Below are 27,204 nucleotides of genomic sequence, written 5' to 3'. Positions count from 1 at the left end.
GTTTATATTTACTTAACACTAAAATCAAAGAAATCCAAAACTTCTTTCCAAGCTTTAGGCAACTGTACTGAAATACCTATAATTTAAATATAAAAAAAAATAAACATACATTTCAGTTTAAAATATATTTCTAGAGTGAGTATCTCTAGTCTGCCTAAAAAAATACACCTAGGATTATCCTGTACACTTAAAAATCTGGTACAGAAAGATGACTCTATCCTATATATTCTTCATAGCCAAGTTATCCAGGGAACAATATCTGAAACTTGTGCATTGTGTTTACACAAAGCTTACAGAACAGACGGAGCAATAGTAATTCACATTTATCCTAAGTCAAGTATTGTCAAGTTGGTCAAATTGCATCCATACTTCCATAGTGACCATCACAGTGACAGCAACAGTAACATTTCCTCATATCCTCAAAACACAAAGGCTCTGTGCTCTCCAGAGTGAGCAGAGAAATTGTTTGCATGGACCAGCATGATAGCAGCAATCAAGCTTATGGTAGTTTATGCAGAAGTTTCTCAGTTGCTCATGGGAAACTGTCAGGCGTGACATGAAATGGAAGCTGGATGAACGATGAAAATGGTCCTAGCAAATGATTGATACCAGAATGTTGGGTTTTTTTTTTTAAAGACAATACAGACAATGACAAGGTGTTGTGTTGATGTCACCCTGCTGCTACAGGAGGAAAGTAAGTACAATGCAACCATTTATACAGATTATATATGATAGAAAAATAAATTGTTCTGAAGAGTTACCCATAGCATAAGCAATACAGCTCATTAAAAAGACCCTTTGGGATATTGCCAACTGTATATCAGCTTTTTTTTTTTTCTTTTTAATTAAGAAAGTTACTGGGGATATTGCCAACTGTGTATTAGCTTTTTTCTCTTCAATTAAGGAAGTTACTGAAGTTTTGGTTAAAAAGACCTCAAAACATGTCTGGTTTTTATTAAATCCTTTAGTGATCCTTTACTGACCCTTCCTATATACTTAGCATTAATGAGGCCACAGCTGGAGTACTGGGGTCCCCAGTACGAGAGAGACATGGAGTTATGGGTGCGAGTCCAGCTCAGGAGCACAAAGATAATTAAGAGACTGCAGCATTTCTCATATGAGGAAAGGCTAAGAGATTTAAAATAACATTTTCTTCAGGTAAATAGATGTGGGCATACCACAAAACCCTGTCAAAAATCAATTCTGTCAAAGCTGAGCTTCAAATTAAAGTTACTTTCACATGTTGATATAAATGCCTTTTATGATCAGTTCTATGAGTTGATTTTTAAAAAATTATATATATCACTGCAAGATAATAATAATAAATGAGAACAGTACAATTATATGAAAGATAAGACACATTTGTGATATGACAAGGGAAAAATACTTTTCTTAAAATATTCTTGAAGTCATCAAAGTGTCATTATTTTTGATGTAGGAGTGTTTACTTTCATTGACAAGCAGTGATTCTTTGCAGCTGCTGAAACCTCTAGGTAAGTAGTTTTCTCTGTTGTTGCTAAATGCTAATACTGCATTTGCCTTAAAAATTGGTAAAACATTTGAAATTATACTTTTAAGGATTTCCACTGTTAGTTAAATTAGCCAAAATATTTTCATCATTCCTTTTTTAGCTTATGGTGGTGATCAAGTGAACTTTTGTGCTTCTACATTTTGCAGTTACGTGTCTGTTTTTTAGAAAATGAGCAATAATGTTTGTGAAAATCTTGAGATATTAAGGTGGCAAAATAATTTCCTTCTCTTATGAATATTTCAAGAATAAGAATAAATTAACAATTGTAAGAATATACCTTTAATAAAGACAAAGCTGATTTATCATATATAAGCACCACGGTGCATAAGACTGGCTAGTAAGTGGTAAAGGGGCTTTAAAGGGAAACATTTTCTTTTGCATCGCATGTTGTAAACTCAGTTTTGATACTTTTCCTTCTGTTGCGAAGGAATATCTTAATCCTAGACTAATCTATTGAAGCCAATAGAGGTTATGCCAAAATGGTCTAAGAGTGCACCTGAGCTGCAGCATCAGCCTACATTACGGGGAAATAGGGATCTTGGTTGCTCCCTCCCACACGCACACCTTGCAAGAGAACATGTGGGAAATCTGGACCAGATGAGCTGCACTGCACTCTGGTGAGGTTCATGGTGTTGGGGGGCAGGAGGAGGAAAGGGGTAAAGACCCTGCAGCACAAGGAACTTGCAAGCAACTTAGTTTTAACAGAGGAGACTGTTAGATGGAGAAGATATTGTACTATTCATTCAGTGCAAATTAAGGCAGCAGTCCAAAGTCTTAGAAGATTTAGCAATGGGATAAGTAAGGAATGTTGGAAAGGAGGGTAGAAATGTGTATCTGAACTTGGTCTCCAGGCACATTTGTGAATCTGTGCCTAAGATTGTTGAGCAACTCAGTAGATGGTGGGACTGGCAACCTTTTCCAGCTCTCACTGCAAAACACATTTTCATATGCTGTCTAGGCTGTCACACATTCATGGCTGATGACTGAAATTTTCTTTGCCCCTGTATGCCTAAAGTCTAACCCCCATTTAAGAATTCAGGTTGCACGTGCAAACAACTCTCTCCCCCCTTACATGTCTCCACTTCACATAGGAATCACAAACAGATGAACTCCACTTAGAATTGCCAAACAAATGTATCCATTACACTCAAAATAGACAAATTTGTGCTTGGTCTGGTCCAGAAGGAGTTTCCCCACCAGGCTTTTCAAGTTTCAGTTTAGATACTCTCAACTCATTGTAAATCCTGTTGCTATTGCAAGGTTAAATCTTGCAACTTTCTACAGTGATCAATGAGAAAGTTTGGACCCATGCATTCTTCAAAGGCACACCCGAGCTTGCACAGTCCCAAGAAATTTCCATAAGAATCAGTTATTCAAGTGCTGGCCCAGTGAATAGAGTCCAATGCATTCAGCTGAACATTTTTGAACATTTCCTGTCAGATGGAAAATGGTTTATTTCAAACGGCAAATGGATGCCTTGAAGAACTGGCAGCTGATAAAAAGCCCCAATTCTTAACACGGTATACTGAAATCTTAAACGTAAGTAAGTCTACACAGATATGCCCGTATCTACATTGCCAACTAAAAAAATGAAATAATAAACAGGAAAAAATATTTAGAACCTATGATTTATTTTAATTATTCACTCTCTTAGCTGATGTAAAAATATCAAGATTAGTCACTTCATTAAAGCAAATATCATTACTAGACATACCTGAAGAAATTTCCCTCTTAGTAACTCAGGTGGTAAATGCATTAAAGTAAGGAAGGAACTCAGTCAACACTGAAGGAAGGAGAATTTGGCTCGGTACACATCAAAATGATATTGTGTTAATAGAATATGTGAGTTATTTCTGTGGTTATATAATGAATAAATAAATTGTCAGATTATTTTAAACACAGGTCAGGAAGATAGAGAGTTTTCCAAATCCCACCATGATATAATTCAGTGATTTTCATCAGGAGGATCCACAGAAAAACTGATTTAGTGCTGGCAATGACATAGTGACTCTTCAGTAAGTTTGGGAGAACTGGGAAACATTCATCTGACTTGTGGCAACAGTCAAATAGAAGTAGAAAAATGTGGAATCCAAAATGATCCTTAAGATTTTCAGTATGTAAGGAATGCTGAACTAAAAGTCAAACCACGATAGTCTCTACAAGGATATATTTATGAACATTTAGGGTAATGACAGTTCATGAAGGCTTATGAAAACTATAGAAGATATAGCCATGCTACATGCATCTTAATCTACAGCCATGCATTCTCAACAAAGTCCATGGGAGACTGCATTATATCTAAGTTTCAAGCAAAAAGCAAAATAAATTAAAAAATGCTTGCAATAAACACTGAAATTTAATTGTTATTTTAAAATGATTTTTTGAATTTAATTTATATTTTAAATAATGCTTAGAACATTACGAAGTAAACAAACAAGTTGAACCATCCAGTGGTTCACATATGAAGAATGATATGTAAAAGAAATATCAATGAATGAATAGTAAAATCTTTTAATTCACCATGATTTAGGACAGGTACCATGGAATAATCAGGAAAACTGTTTTTTTCACAATGCACTCTCCAAAACCAGTATCCTCAATATTCCGAAATGTTATAAAGAAAAAAAATCAAACAAGCAAAAAAGAAGAGGAAGAAAGCAGGACCATGCTGTTCACCCACGCACCTGGAGGAACAACTCCAATACCATCATCAACATCATAATCTGAGATGTCACTATCACTGATTGGCCGAGATCCTGCACAACAGTAAGGTAAACAAATACCTGAACATCTGGTCGTGTTATAAAATGTAAAAAATATGTTCATTTAACGTACTACTGAAATTAAAAAAATGATTTTAAGTCTAAACAATAGAGGAGGAGAACTCAACCCCAGTGACTGACAGTGGTGTTTCACAAGACAGCTGAGCCAATTTAACATCTTACAGCTGCTGCAGCCTCCTTTCCCCTTCTCCTTCCCTCATGTCCTCAGTAATCCTCTACTAGGATAGTTTATCTCACTAAACCAGCAAAAAGTTAAGTCAAAGAAGAAAAATACTTTTGTGCTATTTCAGTGAGTAAGCTGAATCAGCTTGCTGAACAGGAAAGGAGAGGTGGCAACATATGGTGAAAGAGGGGAAGAGGAAACAGCACTGCCAGCTTTTAGAAAAATTCAAATCTCTCATAAAAAATAACCTTTAATTTGCTCTCTCTATACATATCCTCATGCAGCAATTACAGCAATATCACATTTTTATAATTCATTCCTGAATGTGCACCAATTTCCTACGCACTGGCTGGAATGAATGACTTCCTTGTTTAAGAAAAAAACAGAAAAATAGCTTGGAAACGTACTTGAAAATAATCCCCTACATCCTTCGTATTTCTAAATAAATCTTAAATTAATTTAAATGAACAGAGAAGCTACAATATTAAAATATTTCAATACATTTATTATTTTAATATGCCTCATACAAACCTGAAATCAGACTCATCAAAACAACTGTACCTCCCAAATACATGCATACAACTTCTTTTTGTTGCAAAAGCACACTTCTCATCTGATTGTATAATGAGCATATTGGAGGTTGCGACTAACTTTACGATGAAAAGTGTTAAGCCTCTTAAGTCTTTAATGACTTTCTTTTTGTAAATGAAAAGCTTTTAATTATTAAAAAGAAGTATCCAATAATGATGAACTTCAGATTTCTATTTAAAAGGAAATTTAGGCAAACAAATGTTTGAACATTTTTCTTTTGTTAGTGAAGACCAAACTAATTCCAACAGGTTTCACATACTTGAAAGTTATGCACCACAGGTGAAAGGCTGCTACGTCATAATGTCATGTCTCTTCTGCCACACATTTTCATTATGTTTAAAGACTATGAAATGGGATTTTTATCTTGTATATGAAAGTTAAATATCATTACACCATATCAAGCATTTCTAATTTAAAATTTAAAAGAGATGAATGGAATTCAGACCTACTTTGTAATTTTTTGCTAGTGCTTTCTCCACCATGAACATGTCTTCTTGGCATGAAAGGTGATGGCTGAGGCAGAGGTAGTGAAGATTCATCATGTGTCTGTAGCTTATACCAATGTGGTTCATCATCTAAAAGCGCTGTCTCCAGCTCTATAAGAATCTAGTAGGAAAATTATCAGGTTTTAATTTTACTTTCAAGGCACACACACACAAACACATATATAAAATATATATGCATATGTATTCAAAACCAAACAATGAACTCAGGAGAAATGTGATTGTATGTATCACCTCTCCAAGAAATTCACTCTCTTCTTCTTGTACTCTTGGCTGATCCCATACGGTTATTTCAAGCATTCGTTCTCTAAAATCTCTACGATGTACATGTGAGTAGAGAAAAGTTTGGTTCCATTTTGGCTCTAGACTTTTCTTTACTGTTTTGGTCCTCCTTTTACTCTTATCACTGAAACATAAATATTTGTTGTAAATTGTTTGTAAAGATAAATCACAAAATGCCATCTACTCATCAGCACTTACTGTTTTCATTCTTTCTGATCTGATAATGACTAAAGAGAAAAATATTTGCTGTACAGTGGATCACATTCATCCAAAGTCCACAAAGTTAATTTGATACTGACTTGCATGATTCAAGTGCAATTTTTTGTTACAATTAATCCAACTATAACAAATTATAAAAAAGGAGTTCTTTAGTTCATAAGCATTCATTTAAAAGTTGATTCAATACATGGTAAATTACAACATAATTTTCTAGACTGAAATTCTACTACCTTCTGTCTGGAAGAAAATACATTTTTACATAGGGATTCCTGGGGCGTCCATCTACTCTTGGTGGCAAATCTGTTGCTTGCAGAACATTTACTATTAACTGATGTCCCACTTTGTCATACCACAGTTTAACCTACAAGAATCAAGTTACCAGAAAACATTACTGAAAATGGAGAAAACCCAAAATTTTCACACTGCATCACATTAACCGAAATGCAAAAGTAACCGTTTTTTCAAGAGACAATGAGATATATTTTATTTCAAATCCCCTAATATTTAAGTTAGATGGAAGAGATGATGGTATATACCAAAGACTTTTCTGTTTGCCACAGCTGAATAAAATGCTAGTGCCTGATTATACTTACATTGTTTATTGTACTCACTGCATAAGCTTGCATCTGAGTGCATTTAAACCAGCATATGTCTCAGCTCTGCACCTTAAAAGCTATATTCAAATAGGAAGCCCCAACTGCAACTAAACTTGAGGCATAGCTGAAATCTATCCACTCTGATTTGTCACCTTGCAAATGTTCTTATGGAAAGTACAATACAGAGCTAAATAATTTCTTAAGAGAATCCTAACATTATGAAATTTTTGAGCCTGCTGTATACTTGGAAATTAATATGATCAATATAAAAAATATAAGAATGTTCAAAAAGTCTAAGTAGTCACAGTATATTTAATAAGCACAGCTTCAATTAGTATTACAGACAGTTTCAGGATGTAGTGTGTATATAAATTAAAATGCATTGCTGAACAGTGTAACTCTTAACAAATATACAGCTCTTTAAATGCTCCCATAAAGAAGATAAAGTGATACTACGCTTATCTGTGGACTACTGGAATGTACAGAAGAGACGCCATTTTCAGTGCAGAGAGTACAGGATGACAAGTTACAAGGTACTTTTATGGGCTCCTCTCAATGTAAATTCTTGCACTTTTTGGTGTATTAAGACAACAATTCTTTACCTCTGCTGTGATTACAGTGATGGTTTGTGAGTGTGTACAGAGGGTCTTAAAAACATCGGAAAGATGTTAGGCTTTACCAACAACAGACATTTCTCTTGACCTCCCAACAGACCCTGGGAATGTGGAGTGCTGAGGGACCAGCACTTCATAGATTTTCATTAACAACTCAGGAAAAACAAAATATGCTCACAGAAAGCTGCCCTGGTAGGACTTGTGGTGCATCCCGTAGGGCTCCAGGGCTGGTCGGAGATATAACAGAAATAGAAGGCCTTTCCATCTTCTGAGATTCAAAAGAACTCGAACCTAAAAACACATGAGAAACACATGAACTTTCCATCCAAAACTTTGAAGCAAATTTGGATAACTTATGAATTGCTTTTTCTTTGAATTGCATAAAGTTTGCATTTATACACAGTATAACTGGATTAATATACAGAAAGATTTTAAACTGATGTATATAGCATGGTGAAAAAGACTGCCTGGATACCCTTACCCCAGATTAAACCTGCCATTTTTTGGTTTATTTCAAATAACATATAACAAAGTGTTCCTCATATAGCAGTGATAAAGCATACCAAATGTTTCAAATAAAATATTTCCTCTGACAGAATTACACGTTCTCCCTTCCAACCCAAACTATTCTATGATCTCAAATCTTTGACGAATAAACCCACATCTGCTGTATGGATTATACTCCTGGTAGCCTCTGAAATTTTAACTCCCAAGGAACTGGCACACAGTAAGGTATGGAGGACATGCGTCTGGCATGAAGGATGCTCCGGTGCCTGCAGGATATCAGCAGTTTTCCACCAGCAAAGCAGAGCCCTCACAAATGAGATGAGCTCGTGACAGGTGTAACAGCACTCGGTGGCCCCACAGGACCCTGTCCCAGGGAAGGTTTCTGGTTGCATCTCAGGCAAGGCTCAGATGAGAAAAGACTGGGAGCCGTAGCCCTCACACGCTCCAGCTGACACTCTTCAAATGGGATAGTTCAAAAGAAAACCATTCTTTTGAAGCATGATACACAAAAAGTTCACCTAACCAATTTTGCCTTGATAAGAAAAAGAGAAGCAAGAACTCTGGACTTAGGCTGGATGATGCAGGAGGTGGAATTCTTACACCATTTGACCGTTGGCAATCCCTTATACCTGTTTTCTCTCTTATGTTAGGGCAAGTAAATGTCTGGTTTGGGCCACAGCATGTATACCAGTATGGTTCTAACAACACAAGATATAGAAGAAAACAATAAAAACCTGCTAACATTTGAAATCTGTATAGCTTTAATCAAATCTACATTGCTTCAAATTTAACACACATGACCAAAACCCAGTGAATTTTGTCATACAGAAACCTCGGAGCCAATGCAGTCTCCCAGTGCTCATCTTTCAGAAAATTCATAGCTGAAATGATTGTACTGGATACAAGACCATGCTTAGTGGAAGGAACAAGGTGTGTACTCACTAGACTCTAATGGGGGGTGAGAAGTCTCGGGAATCCGTGGAATATCACTAAAACATGAATATACACATAGTAATTAGAAACAACAGAGATGACCTTCTGCTGTGACAAATACGTTTCTGTGACACATTTCTAGAAATATGGATCTGTTTCTGTTCTAATGGGTTACAAGGGAAGAAACACATATTTTCCACTAGCATTCATGAAAATCTTACTAATGCAAACTACTTCTTTCAAGTTAAGGAACTAGCAGACATAACAATATGAGCATTACAGCATTCATATTGTGGATGGATTCCACAATATTTTTACAACCAGAATAAAGTTAGAGAGCTTTTAGGAAGTGAAAAGTGGCGAAAGGTACTACAGCTACAGATGTTCAACTATTTTGGGGAGGAAGAAAAATCAAAAAAATAAGATATAGATTAACTCACTAGTAATTTTTATATAAACGTCTCAAGGAGTTCACGGAATGAAACTGATGAAAATGTCTTATAATAATAAAAAGAAAAAGCAAATTATCTTAGCAATGTTAAACAAACAAAAGAATAATGCATTTCTTCAAAGGCTAAAAAAAATAAAATCAAACCATATTACAATTGGGTATGGACATTTTTCGACATACACATACCCAGCACATATAGAGCTATAAGCAAAATCAAACTGGTTAAGTCCACGCACATCTATCAAAATTTTGCCATCAATTTACTCTTCCATCAAAATCTGGATGATGCTAGTTCCTGACTCTCCTCTGTTCTCAGCAATCATTGAAAATACATTGCAAGAGCAAAAGAAACAACTGTTATTGTACAAATGTTAGCAAAGCAGCAGAGCGGGAAAATGGAAACCAAGTTCTTAATTGAATTACTTGAAAATATTTTTATCTACACAAAATAATCCAAAATTGGGACTACAATAACATTTGTGAAGAACATTTACAAGATTTTAAGTCTAAAGCTGAGCATTTTAAATGTATTCAGGCACTTCTCTGTTCAGTGAACCACTATCTTACTGACTTGGAAGTCAATAAAACTAAGACTTCTAGGTATATAAAAGTCACTTATGAAAAAGAAACAGGCAGTTAAGTCAGAAAAGGAATGTAACAGTGCCCAATCAGTCTTAAATTCGCTTTTCATGTCCTGCAGTTTAAACTTCTGGTGCCTGGGTTTTAAAAAAGCCTATTTCAGCTCCACATTAATGTCTCACATCAGCTTACAACTCACATCACTAAACAAGAATGTGCTTCTCTTTGCCTTGACTTTGTAATTCCAGAGTAATGTGCTTTCCTCAGACTCATGGAAATATAACTGCTTTACTCATTCTTGACACAGCATAGAACTACTTTACAAACATATAAACAGATTAACGACCTGTGGCACAGCAGGGCTGCTGTGCAGACTTCTGCCTCTTAACATTTTCTCTCTTTCCAAGGCAGAATTTCCAGGGCAATTCTCAGCAGTCTGAAATATTTACTTACCACATTTAAACTGATTTTTCTGCTCAATACAACAATAAGTTTGTAATGACATCTTGTGCTAGAATATGAACACTCTCATCTGCAGTATAGCATTGTTTGTAATAACATCATGCTTAGGATAGCTAAACGAAGGCTCCTATGTGCAAGGAGTGTTTCAACATGGGAAGTGCAACCTACAGTGTCAAGCTTCATAATCCCTGGGTAGGTGAAGAAAGACACTAAAATGAATTTGGTTTGGATTTTTCTCTGTATTGATAACAATACAGTAAAAAAAAAGCCTAAAAATAAGTGTCAAATTACATATATAAGCACTTAAGAACTGATTTATACTTACACTAAGGCACCATTGCACTATTAGACCAACACAGAAAAGTCTAATAATAAAGCAAGATGAGAATCAGATCCACATAGTTTACCAGAGGAAAAACAGACACTGGAACGAAGATACCACATAACGAAAAAAAATGGTCAAGCTGAGAGTATTTTTCTCACGTAGAGCTGGCAACACAAAAGTTCTCACCAGGTAAAGGTAGATCACAAAAACAATCAAATCTTTCTCAAGACTTTATGCATCAGACAGGAAAGAACTGAAAGTACAATTTTTTAAAATGTATTTTTCTAAATTCCTTGTAATTCATATGAAAAACCGACAGGAACAGTGGAGGCTAGAACATAAATTCCAACTCCAGACAAAATGCATGTTTGCAATAGAAATGTTATTTGAAATCTCTAAAACTTTATAATACAATGGAAAGGTTTTTAAAATATATATATAATTTGTATATATAAAATATATATTTTTTTATATATATACATTATGCATGTGTCTGTATGTGTGTATATGTGTGCATATACATATATAAATTATTACTAAGGAAATTGCAACTGTACTATGTTTATTTTTAAGTACAGCTCCACACCACATTGCAAGACACAAAAATAAAAGAAAGAAATAAATTCAGTATGCAATATGGTACTGATCACCAAACTCATGGCAGAGTATTCTAACAAGCTCTCTAACAGTTCTGCTTTCTGCTATTGATTTCAACATGTACATGAAGCAATGTAAAGCTATACTTCTGTCTATGCGTGAATTTCTTACAAATTCAATAATCCAGTTTACATAATCATTTCTTAAATATTACAATGCACACAAGAAAAACAACTGGTGTACTAGACTTTATCAAAAGTATGAGTGGTATTTTTTTTAAATGTTGGCATTTTAATTAAAGAATGAAAATTCTAAAAAGAAACTATAATCTAAAACTTGTTATGTAAGAAAATTAGTCTTATCTAGCCTGCTTTTATTTTTGGATTGCAGAAAGCATTCTAACACTATGATTTACAAAAAGGCTCTTCAGAAGAAATAGTAGCTCATGACTTAAAATGTTCAAAACTAGACTAGAGAAAGCAAATGGTAAAAACAAAGTAAGAAGTTGCACAACCACTTATTTAAAATAGTAACAAAACTTCACTCCCCTTTCGGACCAACGCGAAGGTCAGAAAAGTAATGTCAGACACACATCCAGTAAAGAGCTGCCGACATCAAACTTTGTCTTTCTATCTCTGCCTTGGAAGGCAAAGGTATTTTGTGGTCATATGTCATGTTACATATGATTATCTTATGTCTGATTCTTCCACACCTCAATGAATACATAAATTAAACCAAAATATACCTTAGGATGAGACTCCTCTGTGCAGATACATGGTTTGTGAGGGTCACTATTTTATAAAACACAGGAACAGCTATAATTTCCCTGAGGTCTATAGTCAAGAGCTTGATCACTGAAGACAAACCAAATTCAACTGTGGCTGCAACCCTGACTTTTTTTTTGATTGCTCTAGGGACAGAAGCATAGTCCTCTACACCCTACAGAGTTTTCAGTTTCTGAGTACCTGTCCCCAGTGCTCAACCTTCTACTTCCAAAAGCATTCCTTCCCATCGGAACCTGTAAATCAATCTGCAATTTGCACTAATTACATTACTTGAGCGACTCTCTGGAATTCAGTACTGCCTGATTTGTGATGGAGGTTCAACCTCCTTGCGAGGACCCAGAGCACAATAGCAGCCCCTGCACAGAGGAGCTGAATCACACCAGAGAAACAACAATTTTGGCAATATTATCTGTGGAAATCCAAGCAAAGATAGCTAGCATCTGACAAAGACAACAGAGACAAATGAAAAAAGATTTGTTTTACCTGTGCTATCCCATAGAGCTCACCCCAGCACACAAGAGACGGTGAGTTAGTTACCATGCCAGGTTTCTTCTCCAAAAAGAATACTGCCAGAGGATTTTCTATGCTGCCCTACGTTAACCACCTCTCACATTATATGCATATTCATAGGTAATTCTTCCCCTCATATTCAGATAGCCAACCCATTAATTCTACTTTTTATAGGTTTCTTATCTACCTTGTGTTGCAATCACTAGCATTAGCGTCAATTAGTTTCTATGGAGTCTTCACCCTACTGTTGTGGTTATACTGTTTATTGTTGCTATGCCTTCATCTGCTAATAGTGTTACATGTTTCACATTTTTCTCTAATAAACATCCTACAATTATCCATTACTCAAAATTACATTTGCTGGTAGACACACAAATCCAAATTTACACGACTGAGCAAATTGTTTAGCCATCATTTTTGTAACTGGCAGTCTAATTTGCGGGCTTACAATCGTCCCATTATTCACTTATGCCAAACTGTGTCATATTTGGGCTTTTTAGACCTAATATGCTAGGACTTTTTAAATCAAGACCATTAAAAGTGATGGTACATTATTTGCATTATTAATACTGAGAGATGAAAACATGTAAATTATGCAGACGAAATATCATTTTTCAGGTCTTTCGGGAACCTATTTCCTCACAGGAATTTTACGTGTAATGGATTACCACTTAATGCTGTATCAAGCAGCTTCAATTTTGCTGAGTCAGCACCTAAAGTAGACACAAAACTTTGATATACTCGATTTGTTGGATCAAATAAAATTTGCTGTCATGAATTTGAAACAATCACATAGTTTGGATAACAAGGGGGAAAGTAATCTGTTAATGCAAGCAAACCATTTCCCATTATGTAATATAATTTACATAGATTATAATTATTAAAAATTAAAAAAAATAAAAAAGAGAATCCTGTGTAGTATGTTCTTTTTTGTTAATGAATACCAGGATTTCCTTCATTGTACAATGTCTGATACTTTTTGTTCTTTTAAGATGACAGACAGGTAAATCCCAGTGTGATACAAAACAACAGGACTTTGACTCATTACTGCTGGAAAAAGGAAATATCTTTAAATTTTAAAGTTACATGCTCTAGTCACTTTGGGATGTTTATTAGCTCTTCTCAGAAAAAAAAACCCCAAAACCAAACAATCCTCAAAGAAAAAAAACAACAAACAAAAAAATCCATCAAGACACAACACTACAAGAATAGTGCTATTATAGTATGTAAAAACCTCCATGCCAAGATTCTATTTATCTCAAAATAAAAGCACAATCTTATGTGCTCTATTTTTGCCTATGTCTGGAAAAAATATGCATGGGTCATCCAAAGCAAAACTTTACATTTTACTGGTACTATTTCTGGGTGCACTTTTTCCAGTGTAAAATTCACTGCTCAGATTCAGACATTCTTTGATTTTGAATGCAATTCATGTTCTGTGCCTCAGTTCAACAGTTGCAGTATTTTCTCTTGATTTTTCTTCAAGAATATGTCACTGGAATGTGGTCACCTTGTACTTCACTTTTTGAAGCTATTAGATTTGCCAAATCCATAAACTAAAAGAATTCAAATGGTTTAATAATGAAGTTATCGTAAAAGTTTGAGGACGCATGACATTTGCAAACATACTGATAGCAATAAATATACCTAAAGCTCATTACTTAAAATACTAATCTAGCACTTTCCTTTTACATCAGTTGTACAAATCAATTTTCAGATTTTCTTCAACTGAGACATGGAGTTCAGGTCCAGTATCAACATATTTCTTTTCTGCTGATTTAAAGATAAAAACTAGACTTCCAAAAATCTCCTTATGGCATTTTATTTTTAATTACAAAGACATAGGACTGAATTTGCAACTTGCAGTCAGGAATTTCTCCTAATTTATCTGACTAAAGAATGTAAAATAAGGTTTCTACTCCCCCACAGTCTCCATCTGGATGGTAATTTTAGCCTTTAACAACCACTATTATTGCATCAAGCTTTCATTTTCCATTAGAAGGTCAAACTCATAACTGGAATTAGCAACGAATGTCAATTTTATTTAAGTACTTTTAATAGTGATTACCATTAAAAAGGCAGAACTCATTTGCAAAATATAGCTACACTTGCACAGTATAGACAAAACCAAAAATCAAAAGCTGATGTGATATAAATTTAGAAGAATGTTTTAGTCAGAAAATTAATCATGGTTTTTTGTTTCTAAAAGTGAAAACTTATATTTGACACAAAAATTATAATTAGGATGAAAACTAGCAAATTCAAAATGAAATAATCATGCATGCATAAGGAAGAAACAGTTTACCATCTACCTACAGGACAGTGGTATTTAGAGACTTACAGTGAGTGCACATGAAATCTGGGAAGATGACAAACTACACAGAGATTTAAATCCTTTTTTTTTAAACTAGCCAAGAGTCACTTTTTATTGTTAATCATGTGACTCTGTTCTGCAATACAAATGTGAAGTTACAATATATGATGCATATTCAATCCTGTAAGACTTAGCTCAAAACAGTCCCAATAGAGTCGCATTCGGGGAAGGAGTGTAGAATATCACTGAAACAATTGTGACAAATGCAGGGCCAATGCCACTAATCTTATCAATCTTATCAATCAAACAGATTTTATGATCTTTCTAAGGTTTACTTGGGAAGTCAAAAATAGAAGAATTGTTATCACAAAACTCCAAACCTGTATTTATAATAAATAAAAATTAAGATTATAAACATAACAAGTTAATGCTAATTTTTGATGAAACTTTTTGTTTCCACTTCTGATTTTGATGACAGTATCATTTAACGCTAAATACAGTTTTTTCAGTTAATAGTTTTGGTTTTCCTTTTTTAGCTTTTCAAGAAGGCCTGTTTAAAATCCTACTAGCATTGACTTATTAAAATTGTGCAATGCTCCACATTTGCTGATGCTTTCTTCTACTCATGAAAACTTGCATAAGTTATTCTGATTTAGATAAGCTAAAATCCTGAAAACCAGATTTTTCTCATGCACAGGTCCACTTGATACACCAATTTAGCTTTCCCACTTGGCAAAAACCTTGTGAGTACTTTGACCATACGGAAAACAACATTTATACATATATATCACTGCAAAGATCCAAGATTGTAAATGGCAGTGAAGAAAGTGGAATATACAGCATGTCAATAATAGAAAGTGAATCATATTCCATTATTAAGAGATAAAAAATAATGAACTCACAAATAGTCCCTTTAAAAGTCCCATTAGTAGAAGTAATAACTGTACATAAGAAGCAAGTCTTTAGCCTTACCCAATAGGCCTTGAAACAATAATTTCAACTTGAGGTTCTGATTTTGATTCTAAAATAATGTTGTAAACTTCTTCATTTGTAGCTCCAGGCAAGGGTTTACCATTCCATTCTAGAACTTCATCCCCTTGAATTTAAAAAGAAGTTTATCTCATTTCCATATTCTTTCACAAAGACATGCAAAATGTTTATGAAATCTATATAACCAAGTAACATTGCCCAAAATCAATTAAAAAGCTGTGCTGAAACCCACAAAAGGTTTCTGAGACACTATCAAGGCTCCTTTCTCAGAACACAGCTACAATTCGTACACACAAAACATATTAAAGAAACCACTTGTGGAAACATATTAAGTATTTCCAAAGTAATACAGGACCTGTTATTGAGCTATGAAATGAAAGAGTCTTTTATTAACTAGCAGTTAATAAGCTTTGAAAACAGCTTAATCTTCAAAAATGAAAAATATAAATACCTACTGTTAAGCCTTTAAAAATCATGACATTTTATTACAATATATACACTGTGCATTTCAATTGCTCTACAAAAAGGACAGTCTTCATTGTCTGTGTCAAACGAACCAAAAAGAAAAGCAAGGAGTGAGTCACTATCCCCTGAGGATGTTAGAGGGTACAGAAAGGAAAACATGATGTGAAAGTTATTCAAACTTTCTTTTTTCAGCTTGCTATTTCTGGAATTTAAATAGTATGTACGTTATACTGTATTTTGGCCTTATTATAAAAAGGTGAAAACCTTGAAGGGTAGTTTCTAAAGAAAGATCAGTATATACAACTGAACTGCAGGAACACAGGGTAATTTTACACTCTTATACTCCATCATATGCAGCAGCCAAAACTTCACAACCACTATCTGATGCCACAAGTAACTAATTTTATGGACAATGATTTTATGTTTATCAGATTCAGTCAGGAACAACCCTTCAGCTGCTGTTTTTGCTCCTTTCTGAGGAGATCTAAGCCAAATGATCAAACTTGCACTTGTTAATAAGCCAAGGAAAAACTGAAGTCCTTTTTCCCAAACAGCCTGTTATTTTGGTATTTTAAGAAAGGACTCTACAGAGTATTCCACTTTGCTTTCAAAGCATTTTGGCATTCTTTAAAACATGAGGGCTTGCTAAAGACAGACTTAATAAATGCTTGCTGGCCTAAGTTTAATTTTCTACCACATTGTTTAGCTGAAACAGTTTTAAATATTTCATATATTTATTACATAATCTTATGTCATGGGGAACAGGAATTAGCTATTGCCTAGGAACTTCATTTAAAATTTATACAACTCGGTAAAAACACACCCAGTTTCTTCTGTAATACTGACTGTATTTTAAAGCTAACAACTGTTTTAAACTAACATGTTTTTTCCTAAAATATAATCTGATTTGTTTAGAGATAGTTGGCTTAATTTACAACAGCATCCCAGGCCTTAAAAGGAACAAGACTTGGCCAGCTTTACAATAGTTATAACTTAATAGCAAAACCCAACTGGTACATATGCTACATTTGTAACACTTAAAATCACAATTTAAATGTCATTTACACAGCAATGATCTATCACATTTTGAAGACAAAATAGGTGCAACATGGTTGAGAATCCTGAAGAGGAACATGGAAGTGCCTGTATCACAATTTTAGAGGACTTAAGCAGCTTTTTTACTTTTGAGAGTCAATAAGAGATCAAACAAGTAAAAAAAAGAATTGCCAGGATGACTAAACATAAGTTCATCATAGTCAGAATGCTAAATTAACAGATGTGGCTCCAATTACTCTTACTGAAAACTAGATCCAAACGGAGATTTGAGTGAAATGACACTTCTGCTAGTTCTAACCAGATCACCACCATCCATCTTCCGCTCAGCTTGTCGAGTTATCTTTTTGACCAGCCAAGCCCTTTTACATTGTCTCCTTCATCTAATGTTTATAAGGCTTACATTCCGATTTCTGCTCTCAGTAATAGGCATGGAAACAGGAAAACACCATTCAGATACTCAAAACTTGGACATAAGCAAAACCCAGCTGGACACGGTCCTGTGCAACCTGCTCTAGCTGATCCTGCTTAAGCAGTGGGGTCGGACTAGAGATCTCAAGAGGTTGTACCCACCTCAGCCATCCTATGATCCTGTGATACACGGCTACAAATTCAGGTGAGAGAAACTCTCCGGTCTTAAGTCCCACTGTAGTAGCACAGAGTTGCAAGTCAGTCAGTCAAGGAGCTGTTAGACACCTTACACTGTAGATGTTTAGGATAGCCAAGATATCTGCACAAAGCTGGCTGGTGGAACCTACAGGACACCTACACCCTTATGGAGCCACTTCTGCTGGTGGGGCATATATCCCAGGGTATCTAAGATGCCTCTAGAAAGGACTATTAATGCATCTTGCATTCTTCCCCCACTTACTGATGCATGTTCAGTAGAGATGGAAAGTTTTCAGACTTACGCTGCAAACCCCTGATTGCTTTCATATTGATTTCTAAAATAGTAATTCAGATTGGGAGATACCTCTGGGGGTCAGTTCCAACCCCTGCTCAAAGTAGGGCCAACATCAAAGGATAGACCAGGTTGCTCAGAGGTTTCACCAGATGAGATTTGGGTATCTCAAAGGAAGAATAGGCAACATCTCTTCTGGGTAACCTGTTCTAAGCCTCAAGTATCCTCTCTAGATACAAAAAAAAAAGATTTTCACAAACAGGATCTCACTCATTCCAGCTTGTGCACATTGCTTCTTTGGTGATCAGTGTGCACTTCTGAGAACAGTCCAGCTCTGGGTTCTCTACAGCCTCCCATTAGACAGGTAAAAACAAGAATTAGACCCTCCCGTAGTCTTTTCTTTGGCAGCCTGAGCAAACCCACTTCTCTCAGCTTCTCATACAAGATATGCTCCAGACCTGTAATCAACTTTCTGTCCCTCTGCCCAACCTGGTCCAGTTTGACAGCATCTCTTTTGTACTAGAGGAACCCAAACTGGACACAGTACTCCAGATACAGCCCCATAAGCACCGAACAGAGAGCAACAACCACCTCTCTCAACCTGCTGGCAACAGTCCTCCTAATACAGCCCTGTACATGACTGGTGTTTGCTGCAAGGCGCTTTGCTGACTCACGTTCATCTTCTTGTCCTCCAGCACCTCCAGACACTTTTCTGCCAAGCTGCTTACTAGCTGATTGCCTCCTAGTGTTTACTGTTGCACTGGGTTATTCTGTTCCTGATGCAGGACTTCATATTTGCCTTTGTTAAAATTTATGAGGTTTGTACAATTACTCAAAGATTTACCAACTAGCCAAATTTTGGAGGTTTTTCATAAAGATGAAGCAGCGTGTTTTCCTAATGGCAAGGACTCATTCATGCCTTTTTTTGTGTTTTACTCCCATACAATAGGATGAATAGACTTTCATTCATTGAAAATATGCACAAAACAATGTATTTTTTTCCTGTGAAATTATTTTGGCTCTAAAAATATTTTTATAAATTAAAAATAGCTTTGACTTAAAACACAACCTAGACCACACATTAGAAATGTAATATTTCAGCCCAAATAGTTCAAGATTAGCAGAAAGAAACTTATTTTCTATACTTATAATCTGCAATGAATATCTATAAACAACTATAATAGCTGGTGCTATCAATCCCATGTATATTGACTTGGTAAAAAAAAAATTTAACAAATGCCAAAACAAAGTAGGGTATTTTTAGAGACTCATCTTTTCTACTTCTGTATTACTATTTTCTTCAAGCAATTATCCTAAAATCATACAAGTTGTCATCGCAGCTTCTGGATTCCTAAGAAGGCATTGCATAGACTTTGGTTTGCTAAGACAACACTTGGAAAGTAGTTGCTTAGAGCCACGGTAAAAATATAAACCGCTAAGAAGTAACTTTGAAAACCAACTGTTGTGCATAGTTCTCGCTTCATTTAGAAGCTTGAAATATGCCAACAGCACAGACATTTATAAGTGCAATATATACATCTTATATAAATGAAATATTTTAAGACCATTTTCTTGAGTTGTTTTCCATTTTTATTTGTAACAATTCACATTGAAAGAAGCACTAATAAAGACCATTGTGTACACAGTGCATCATCGTTCAGGTGACAGTACAGGGCAAGTAAAGTAACTGCAATGAGCTTTGTTTGCCACAATGAAACAGTTTTTAAAAAACGTTTGCATTGCTTCTGTAGAGTGTAACAAGCAGCTCCTGAGCTAGCAAGCAAAAAGTTACCCGTGACACTCAGTCCTGACACCAGCACTGATGAGGAGTGTCTTGTATTTTGCTCATACATCCAAGCAACTGGAGTTAATAATAAATTAGAAATGTAGGGAGCTGTGGCATTTCATAACAACATTACGGTATCATCCTCTATTTAAAAAATATTAGCATATCACACAACCAATGTTAATATAAATTAACAGCCGCATTACAAAAAGCCAAAATTAAAAGACAATATATTTTGTATGCAACTAATTGATTTACCTGCTCTGAGATGCCCCACCACATCAGCCAAGCTACCTTTCTTCACTTTGGTAATGAAGGCACCGAGTCGTCCTAATTCTGTCATTTTTCCTCCAACAACCTGGTTAATCATAAATTTGTGAGTTTACAAGCCACAAACCAGACATCATATCAGGCATAAATATATAGACATACCAGTTTTCACATTATTTTTAAAATTAAACCTAAAATATGCATAAGCAAATCTATTGTCAATTTGGGCTTTACAGAGGCTTAAGGACAAAGGTAAAGATACAAAAAGGCCAGATCTACTTGAAAAGAAGTACAGCTGACACAGAATGTATAAAATTGATATTCCTTTTGATGTGTTCAAGTAATCAATCTTATGCAGTTTGCTAATTATCTAAATTTGTTGCAGAAAGACCGTTTCTTAATAAATAATAAAGAAAATGTACCTTTTGCAAATAGATGTCTGTCACATGCTTAAGTTTAAATTGCAAGTACACATCAAATCAAATGTATGAAAATCCCCAAATGCAATTGGTACAATTAAAAACTTAGCAAATACACTACTATGGAAGATGGGCAAACAGTTCAGAAGAACACTGCTATTGCTAAACCCCAGGCCCTCTCATCCAAGCACATGACAGGACAGAAAAGCAGCTTCTGGCTTTTGGTAACAGAACTGAACAGAGCTATTTTTGAAGATGACTGCATGATACAGAGATCAGGAAAATCAGAACAAAAGGTGCCCTCAAGAGATAAGATGTTTAATAAAATATTAACCAAGAAAATGTAATCTTGCTGACTTGCTATTCTCTTAGCTTCCTTACTCTCTCCAGCCAGGTTGGGTTTTTTTGTCAGGAATATCCTGGGAGTTTTATAATAGAAGGGAACAGTGGAACGTTAGTTCATTAGGTATTATTTCCCTATGTTGCAATCACAATAACTGGTAGGAGCTTTAATACAGATATATCTCCATGAAAATCGAGAAGTCTACCTGCCAACAAGGTGGTCACAAGATAATAAGTCAAATTTGCCAGTGGGGGCCTTAGCTCATATCATACAACATCGAAACATGAAAAATCAAAAAGAAGCTCTCCAATCTACATTTCCTACTAGGACCAACCTTTTTTCTCACATATTAAAAAATTTGCTTGCTGTCAGCAAAAATCAGCCTTGTGCTACAGGCTGCTAGGCGTCTAGTAGAGTGAAGCTGTTCTCATCTTCTGTACTCCCATGCCATGCTATCTCATTTCAAGGTGGATAGATGGCCCTTACCCCGGACATGCCATTACCAAGTTCACAAGGTTCTTTCCTTATTTAATTCCCACCATGATGAGCAGAACTGACAACCCACATCTCCGTCACATGTGAGGGATTGAACTATCAGAAAACTGAATGCAAGGAGCGGTTCAGTGTCAGTGCCCTTTGAAGTAGACTCAGTCCTAAGTGGATGGGAATATTTCATATTTTGCACCGTTTCTGCTGCACTCAGTGGGGACAGGAAGACACCCAAATTAAATTCTCTCAGTCATCTTTGGAGCTCCATATAGTCAAAAATATACCTTGAGAGAGAAATTCTTGAACTAGCACATTGTACTCCCCACCAGCTTCAGAAAGAGCACTCTCTCTCTTTTAAGCATTCCGGCAATTAAGGGACATGAACCTAAAAGTCCGCTACAAATTACTTATTTAGGGATTTAAATGAACTGGACAGTGTTGCCAATGTCTTAATTTTTGAGGCACCAGTTTAACTGGAATTACATTTCGTATAATCTCTACTATGCTTTAAGGGTTTTTTTCGCAAATTTTTGTGTAACTGTTTAGTTTCATTCTACAAAATTTCTGTTCCAAATGTCTGTGTGGATTTTAAACACTGACCTTATAAACATTTGCATCTGGATGACATTTATGCATGTGGATTATGAGATGAATTACTTGCCTGAAATGCAAACAGTAGAGCTAGAAAAGGCAGGACTCCACGAGTGCATTGCAACATGCAGTATATGTCTTGCAGACAAGAAGCTAAATGAACAGACACTTTTTAAACAGAACGGTTCAGCTCCTTTGCCATGCAAGAGTGGAAGACTGCATAGCATGATTAAATAAATTTACATTCATAATTTTTCTGTATAACTTTCAAAACTTAATAAAAATGAGGAATACATTTTTGTCAAATGACCATATAATTGGAGAGTCCTCTGATTTAATGTGTTGGACCTCTAGGTCTAGAGGTCAGTGGAAGTTTCTTTCATTTACCACATAAACCATGTAATACTTACTTTTAGCCCCAGTAATGCACCTGATTCTTTTGGCATGGTTGTTCTCTTGTTAAGAATAACACGCCCAATTAAGCGATCTCCCTCTTTAGAAGGCTGCCACGTTACGGGATGCTGTTAAAAAACCAAGCAGTGGAATTCAAGAAGTGCAACCACCTTCCTGTATTTAGATCCACATTTATAAACCAATAAAATCTCTGGATCATTATGTCACAGTAGACACAAACATCCTTCATATGTGTTACATATTGCACTCAAGCTTCTATTATTATATCTGTTGGACTCTGGCTTCATTAAATATTTATGTCCACTGTAAAAAAAATATCAGCACTAAGTCTGCAGGTAGAATTATAATACAATTCAAAATTCAATACATTTAAACATTTAAAACATACCTTAGGTAATAAAATTAAACATTTACTTTTAAATTCCATGACCCTGCAAAGCGCATTCATAAATTCTCTTCTTTAGAATAATATACATGTTATACAGCTCTACTACATGGGTTCACTACATAATAAAAACCCAAATGATCCTTTCCCAGTCCAAGTCATTAGAAAAAGTCACTAATCTTTCCCAGAGCAGCATCACACTCACAGCTGCTTTTGTGGTGCGTAGTGAAATCTAGTGACATGTCTATAAAAGAATTAAATTCAAGTTAAAATTCAGGCAATTTTACCAGTGTACATTTTAATGAAAATTTCTTTCTGATTTCAATTTCCATGATCCACTAAACCAAATTTTCATGTAATTTGTATAGAACAATTTTTTACAACAAAATATCTATGCTGAACTGAAATAACCAGCAAACATTTTAATTCATACTTATGAACCTCTTTTTTCCTATTTCTTACCGAACTAATAGGGGATGTCTCCCTGCTGTGCCACGTGGCAGGATCCAGCCAGTAATAATCCAAGTCACCTGGAAGAATATGAGTAGAAAGAAATGTGTAATCTCTCAAACAGAGAAATATGTATGAACGATTACTTCTGCATATATTAATTTTAATGTGCAATAGTTTGATGAAGCAAATACAAAACCTGCATTATGTTTCAAATTAACTTATATCAATTTGAAAACGATATGGCCTAATAACATAAAAACAAAACCCACATAATAATGCATTTATTTGGACCTCTGCTTTTTCACAAATTGCACCTCAGAATTGCTTGTGCACTCCAGCTGGTTTTTACTTTGCCCATTCATCTCCCAAGAACGGACCCCAACGCATCTCATTCGCAGCCCTCCTCCTCCCCCCACCTCCATAACAAACACACAGGACTACAGCTAACGATGACACGAGAGAGAACACTCCACAAAATAGGCACTTAGCTATAATTAAGGACAGAACAGTCAACCACACCCAGAAATCTGCAAAGTAGTTGATCAATACTGTGACAACGGGTACCGTACAGATGGAGAGGCACAGGAGCTGGTTAAGGGTAAGAGAGCACCAAAGAAAACAGCCACACAAATAGAGCAAATAGTACCAACAGCAGATACGAGGTTGCAATCTTTCATTTTGATTGGGACAAACTTATATCCTATGTACGTCAAGAATAAACCCATGAATTACAGTGGTCTGGAAGCCATGAGCCAAGGAGAAAAGGCAGCAGAGCGTAACACCACAGAGAGTATATATGCATTTATGGAAAGCTATGGAAACCAACAGTTTGACTTAATATATTACAGCTGTAGAAGGCTGAGTTGGTAGCAAAAAAAACTACCAACTTCACTGGCAGTTGTCTGTGATGGAGGACTGATGGAACTGTGCACTCCAAGGAAGAAAAGGACAAGGCAGGAATTGCAAGAGGAAGAATATCAGGGAGTGCAATTCAGAGCACAAATTTCTTTACGAAGAAGGGTGCAGGTGATACTGGGAAGGACATAGGAGAATGATGCAGGCTAGAATAGATTCAACAGAAGGCTAAATGTGAGACTGATACAGCAGAAACAATTCTGAAAGATTTCAGTGCTAGCACTAGTTTTAAACAGAATATACCTGTGAGCTCTGAACCTTGGTGTTATTTCATCCCTTTGGGCATTGCCACAGTGTATTAACAAAAATGCAATAGTGTCCTTAGAAATGAGAACGACAACTCTTGTTGTCTCTTGCAATAGCAGTAGTATGTAAAAGCTTGATCTGAAATAACCAAGAGATATTTTTGAATTTTATCTGAGAAAAAGTAGATGATTCTGCTGTTTACCTCACAAACCCTTTAAACACACAAACAAAAAAAACCCCGCCAACCCAAAATCTAAACTATCACTTCAGAGTTTAGTTTTAGACCCTGAAGGAAATACAGTTGCCTCTCGCTGAGGTTTATATCCATACCTGCACTTCAGGCATTTTTCACCCTCACTTTGGCAGAGAACTTTGGTCATTTGAAACATGTTAGTGGAACAGTTTGATAATACTGCCTTTTGAATTCACAAGTAATTTTTTTTTTCCCAAGTCTTTAAATTATTATGTCCCAGTGTTAGTTTTCATTACAGAACAACTCTTCATACACTTTCCTAGGAACATCCCTACAAACTCTTTACGGATCATTTAAAAACCACTGGGTAAAAATCCTGCTTTATCATTAAAGTCAGATACTTATTAACAATACCCTCTGCACTCTTGATATGCTCTATGTCTTCAGAAAACATTTTATTTATTATGTACACTTTAGGCAATACATCTTCACTGTCTTATCTTATAAAACACATCTCTATAATACTACTGTTAAATCAATACTCTTACTAGCACACAGGCATCCAACAGGACCCCAAACGAAGCATGCTTCTAGCAAGAAAAAAAAAATACATTTATATGAAGAGTTTATTATTTTTTACTCTTTTTCAACAAATCTTTAGATGCTGATTATGAAATACAAGTTGTATCACTCTTTATAATCCATAAAATCTTTAATTGTTTACCATCTACATGATCATGTGCACAAGCTTATTTTTAAACAGCTAATGATGATCATACGCATAACCACACAAGGCAGTTTGTGGTTGCATTAGCTACTGAAGTTCTGCAATTTTGGAGAGCTTAACTTCACATTAAAGACCTTTCAGTTTTATTTTTAGCAACGTTCCTTGCACCTTTATAGACTTCAAAATGGCAACAAGAACAACAACAAATCCACAAACCAGACTGCCACCCCAAGTGCTGGCAGTAAGCTGGGACCTGTGGCACAGAGCTCTCCCATTTCCAGTAAGGGACTCAACAATAGCACCAAAAAGCAACTCTCTCTTGTGCGAGCTGGCCTGCCACAGGCAAGATACAACACACTTTGCCTCCATGTTTCACAGCTATTTGCTCAGCAATAGAGAAATGTTCAGGCAGGAATAAATGCCAGCTCCGGCATGCAGATGTGTGTGTCCAAGTGCCCAAAAAACCATTTCTGCTCTTGTCCCCATTGCTCCCTGGTCTTTTCCCCTTTCTTCCTTCCCCAGCTTCAGCTTCTGGGTCCCAGTTACCTTGCTGCTCTTCCTCCTGGTTATTGCATATCCATGACCACTTGATTCATGCATCTAGCGTCCTTCCCCACCAAGTTCCTGCTGTAACCAAATCCTCTCATATATCTTCTGCTTGGCTAACCTGCTAATTTTCCCATCCTCACCAACTACCTACCCTTTGCTGCCTTTCTTCCCTGTCCACTTTGTTGTAATCGTCCATCTTCTGTCTCCTCCTGCTTCTGGCTTTGGTGTCCTTTCTTTAGGTTGTGTATTTTAATCCCTCCTTCCCCTCACACCCCTCAGTACTAAGCTACATCCTCGCTATCCGCTCCTCCCCGCATCTTTAGCTTTCTGTCCCTTTACCCCTCTTGTCTGTTCTGCACTTTGGTAAATTCCAAGCCATCAGCTACATCCACCGCGGCCGGCCACAGTCTTTTTGCCCTCTGCTCTCAGAAGGTGAAAGCAGGAATCGCACAGCTAACGCGGCTCCACTGAGCTGGAGCACGGATGATACGCTGGGAAGGCATAAAGGTAGCCATCAAATCAAAAACCTTGACTGAAAGTGATAGGTCTACAATTTGGTGAACATTTTAAAAGCTGCAAAATGCATGAATTGGGGAGAAGAGAGTCCACATTCTTGAAAAATGACTTCATTTTTCATTCCGATTAAAAATTCAGTACGAAACAGACCACTAGCATGCAAACTTTTGGTTGAATGTACAACTGTAAAAAGGGTTTTACAATGGAAAATGTCAGTTAATCTATACTTATAAACACTCATAAAGTAGAACACACAAATTAAAACATAAAGGAACAAAATCCCCAAATGAGCTTAAAAAATATTTTATGCCAGCAACACTGACACTAGCATCTTCACATCTGCAGTTCAGTACTCTTTTACAGCTATACTTTCTCCTTGATCATGCTATGTTATTGCTGCATCTTAATATTTATTTATGCCGTTCTTGCACTGCCATACCCCAGAACTGGCTATTTGTTTAATTACACAAAATAATTTCACTGAACTAGTATTACAGAGAACCAGGAACACGTAAGTAACATGTGAAAACTTACCATCTAAGACCACAGTTTCAGAGTTCCAGATTTTGTCAAAAAACCCCCCACCAAAATTCAAAACAAAAAACGCTATACACAGCATACTCTCTCCACTGGTAAAAGTCACTAAAAATAACTAGTAAAATAAGACAAATATAAGACATTATGGAGAGGCAAAACCTACTTTTCTAAGGAGCAAATAATTGATTTACAGGTTTAAACTGTTTTTAAACACTTT

At 35.8% G+C, this 27,204-nt stretch overlaps 1 protein-coding gene across 4 annotated transcripts in view; it reads right to left on the bottom strand.

Annotated features, from left to right (window-relative positions):
* Positions 1-27,204, bottom strand: part of RIMS1 (regulating synaptic membrane exocytosis 1) — a 329,877-nt gene that overhangs the window by 125,361 nt on the left and 177,312 nt on the right. For 2 of the 4 annotated variants that reach the window (XM_075046444.1, XM_075046445.1), the window contains 11 exons: positions 23,314-23,381; positions 22,463-22,573; positions 20,199-20,298; positions 15,718-15,841; positions 9,163-9,219; positions 8,732-8,778; positions 7,461-7,573; positions 6,303-6,433; positions 5,806-5,977; positions 5,518-5,674; positions 4,216-4,287 (listed from right to left, as the gene is read on the bottom strand). In XM_075046444.1, the coding sequence (XP_074902545.1) occupies positions 4,216-4,287; positions 5,518-5,674; positions 5,806-5,977; positions 6,303-6,433; positions 7,461-7,573; positions 8,732-8,778; positions 9,163-9,219; positions 15,718-15,841; positions 20,199-20,298; positions 22,463-22,573; positions 23,314-23,381 (1,152 nt within the window). The remainder of the gene's footprint in view (positions 1-4,215; positions 4,288-5,517; positions 5,675-5,805; positions 5,978-6,302; positions 6,434-7,460; positions 7,574-8,731; positions 8,779-9,162; positions 9,220-15,717; positions 15,842-20,198; positions 20,299-22,462; positions 22,574-23,313; positions 23,382-27,204) is intronic. The other 2 variants (XM_075046446.1, XM_075046447.1) reach the window with 2 other exon arrangements.

The sequence above is a fragment of the Buteo buteo genome, chromosome 15 (assembly GCF_964188355.1).
Source record: "Buteo buteo chromosome 15, bButBut1.hap1.1, whole genome shotgun sequence".
NCBI lineage: Eukaryota > Metazoa > Chordata > Aves > Accipitriformes > Accipitridae > Buteo > Buteo buteo.
The sequence above is the reverse complement of the archived record's forward strand: the minus strand, read 5'-3'. Positions and strand labels throughout refer to the sequence as shown.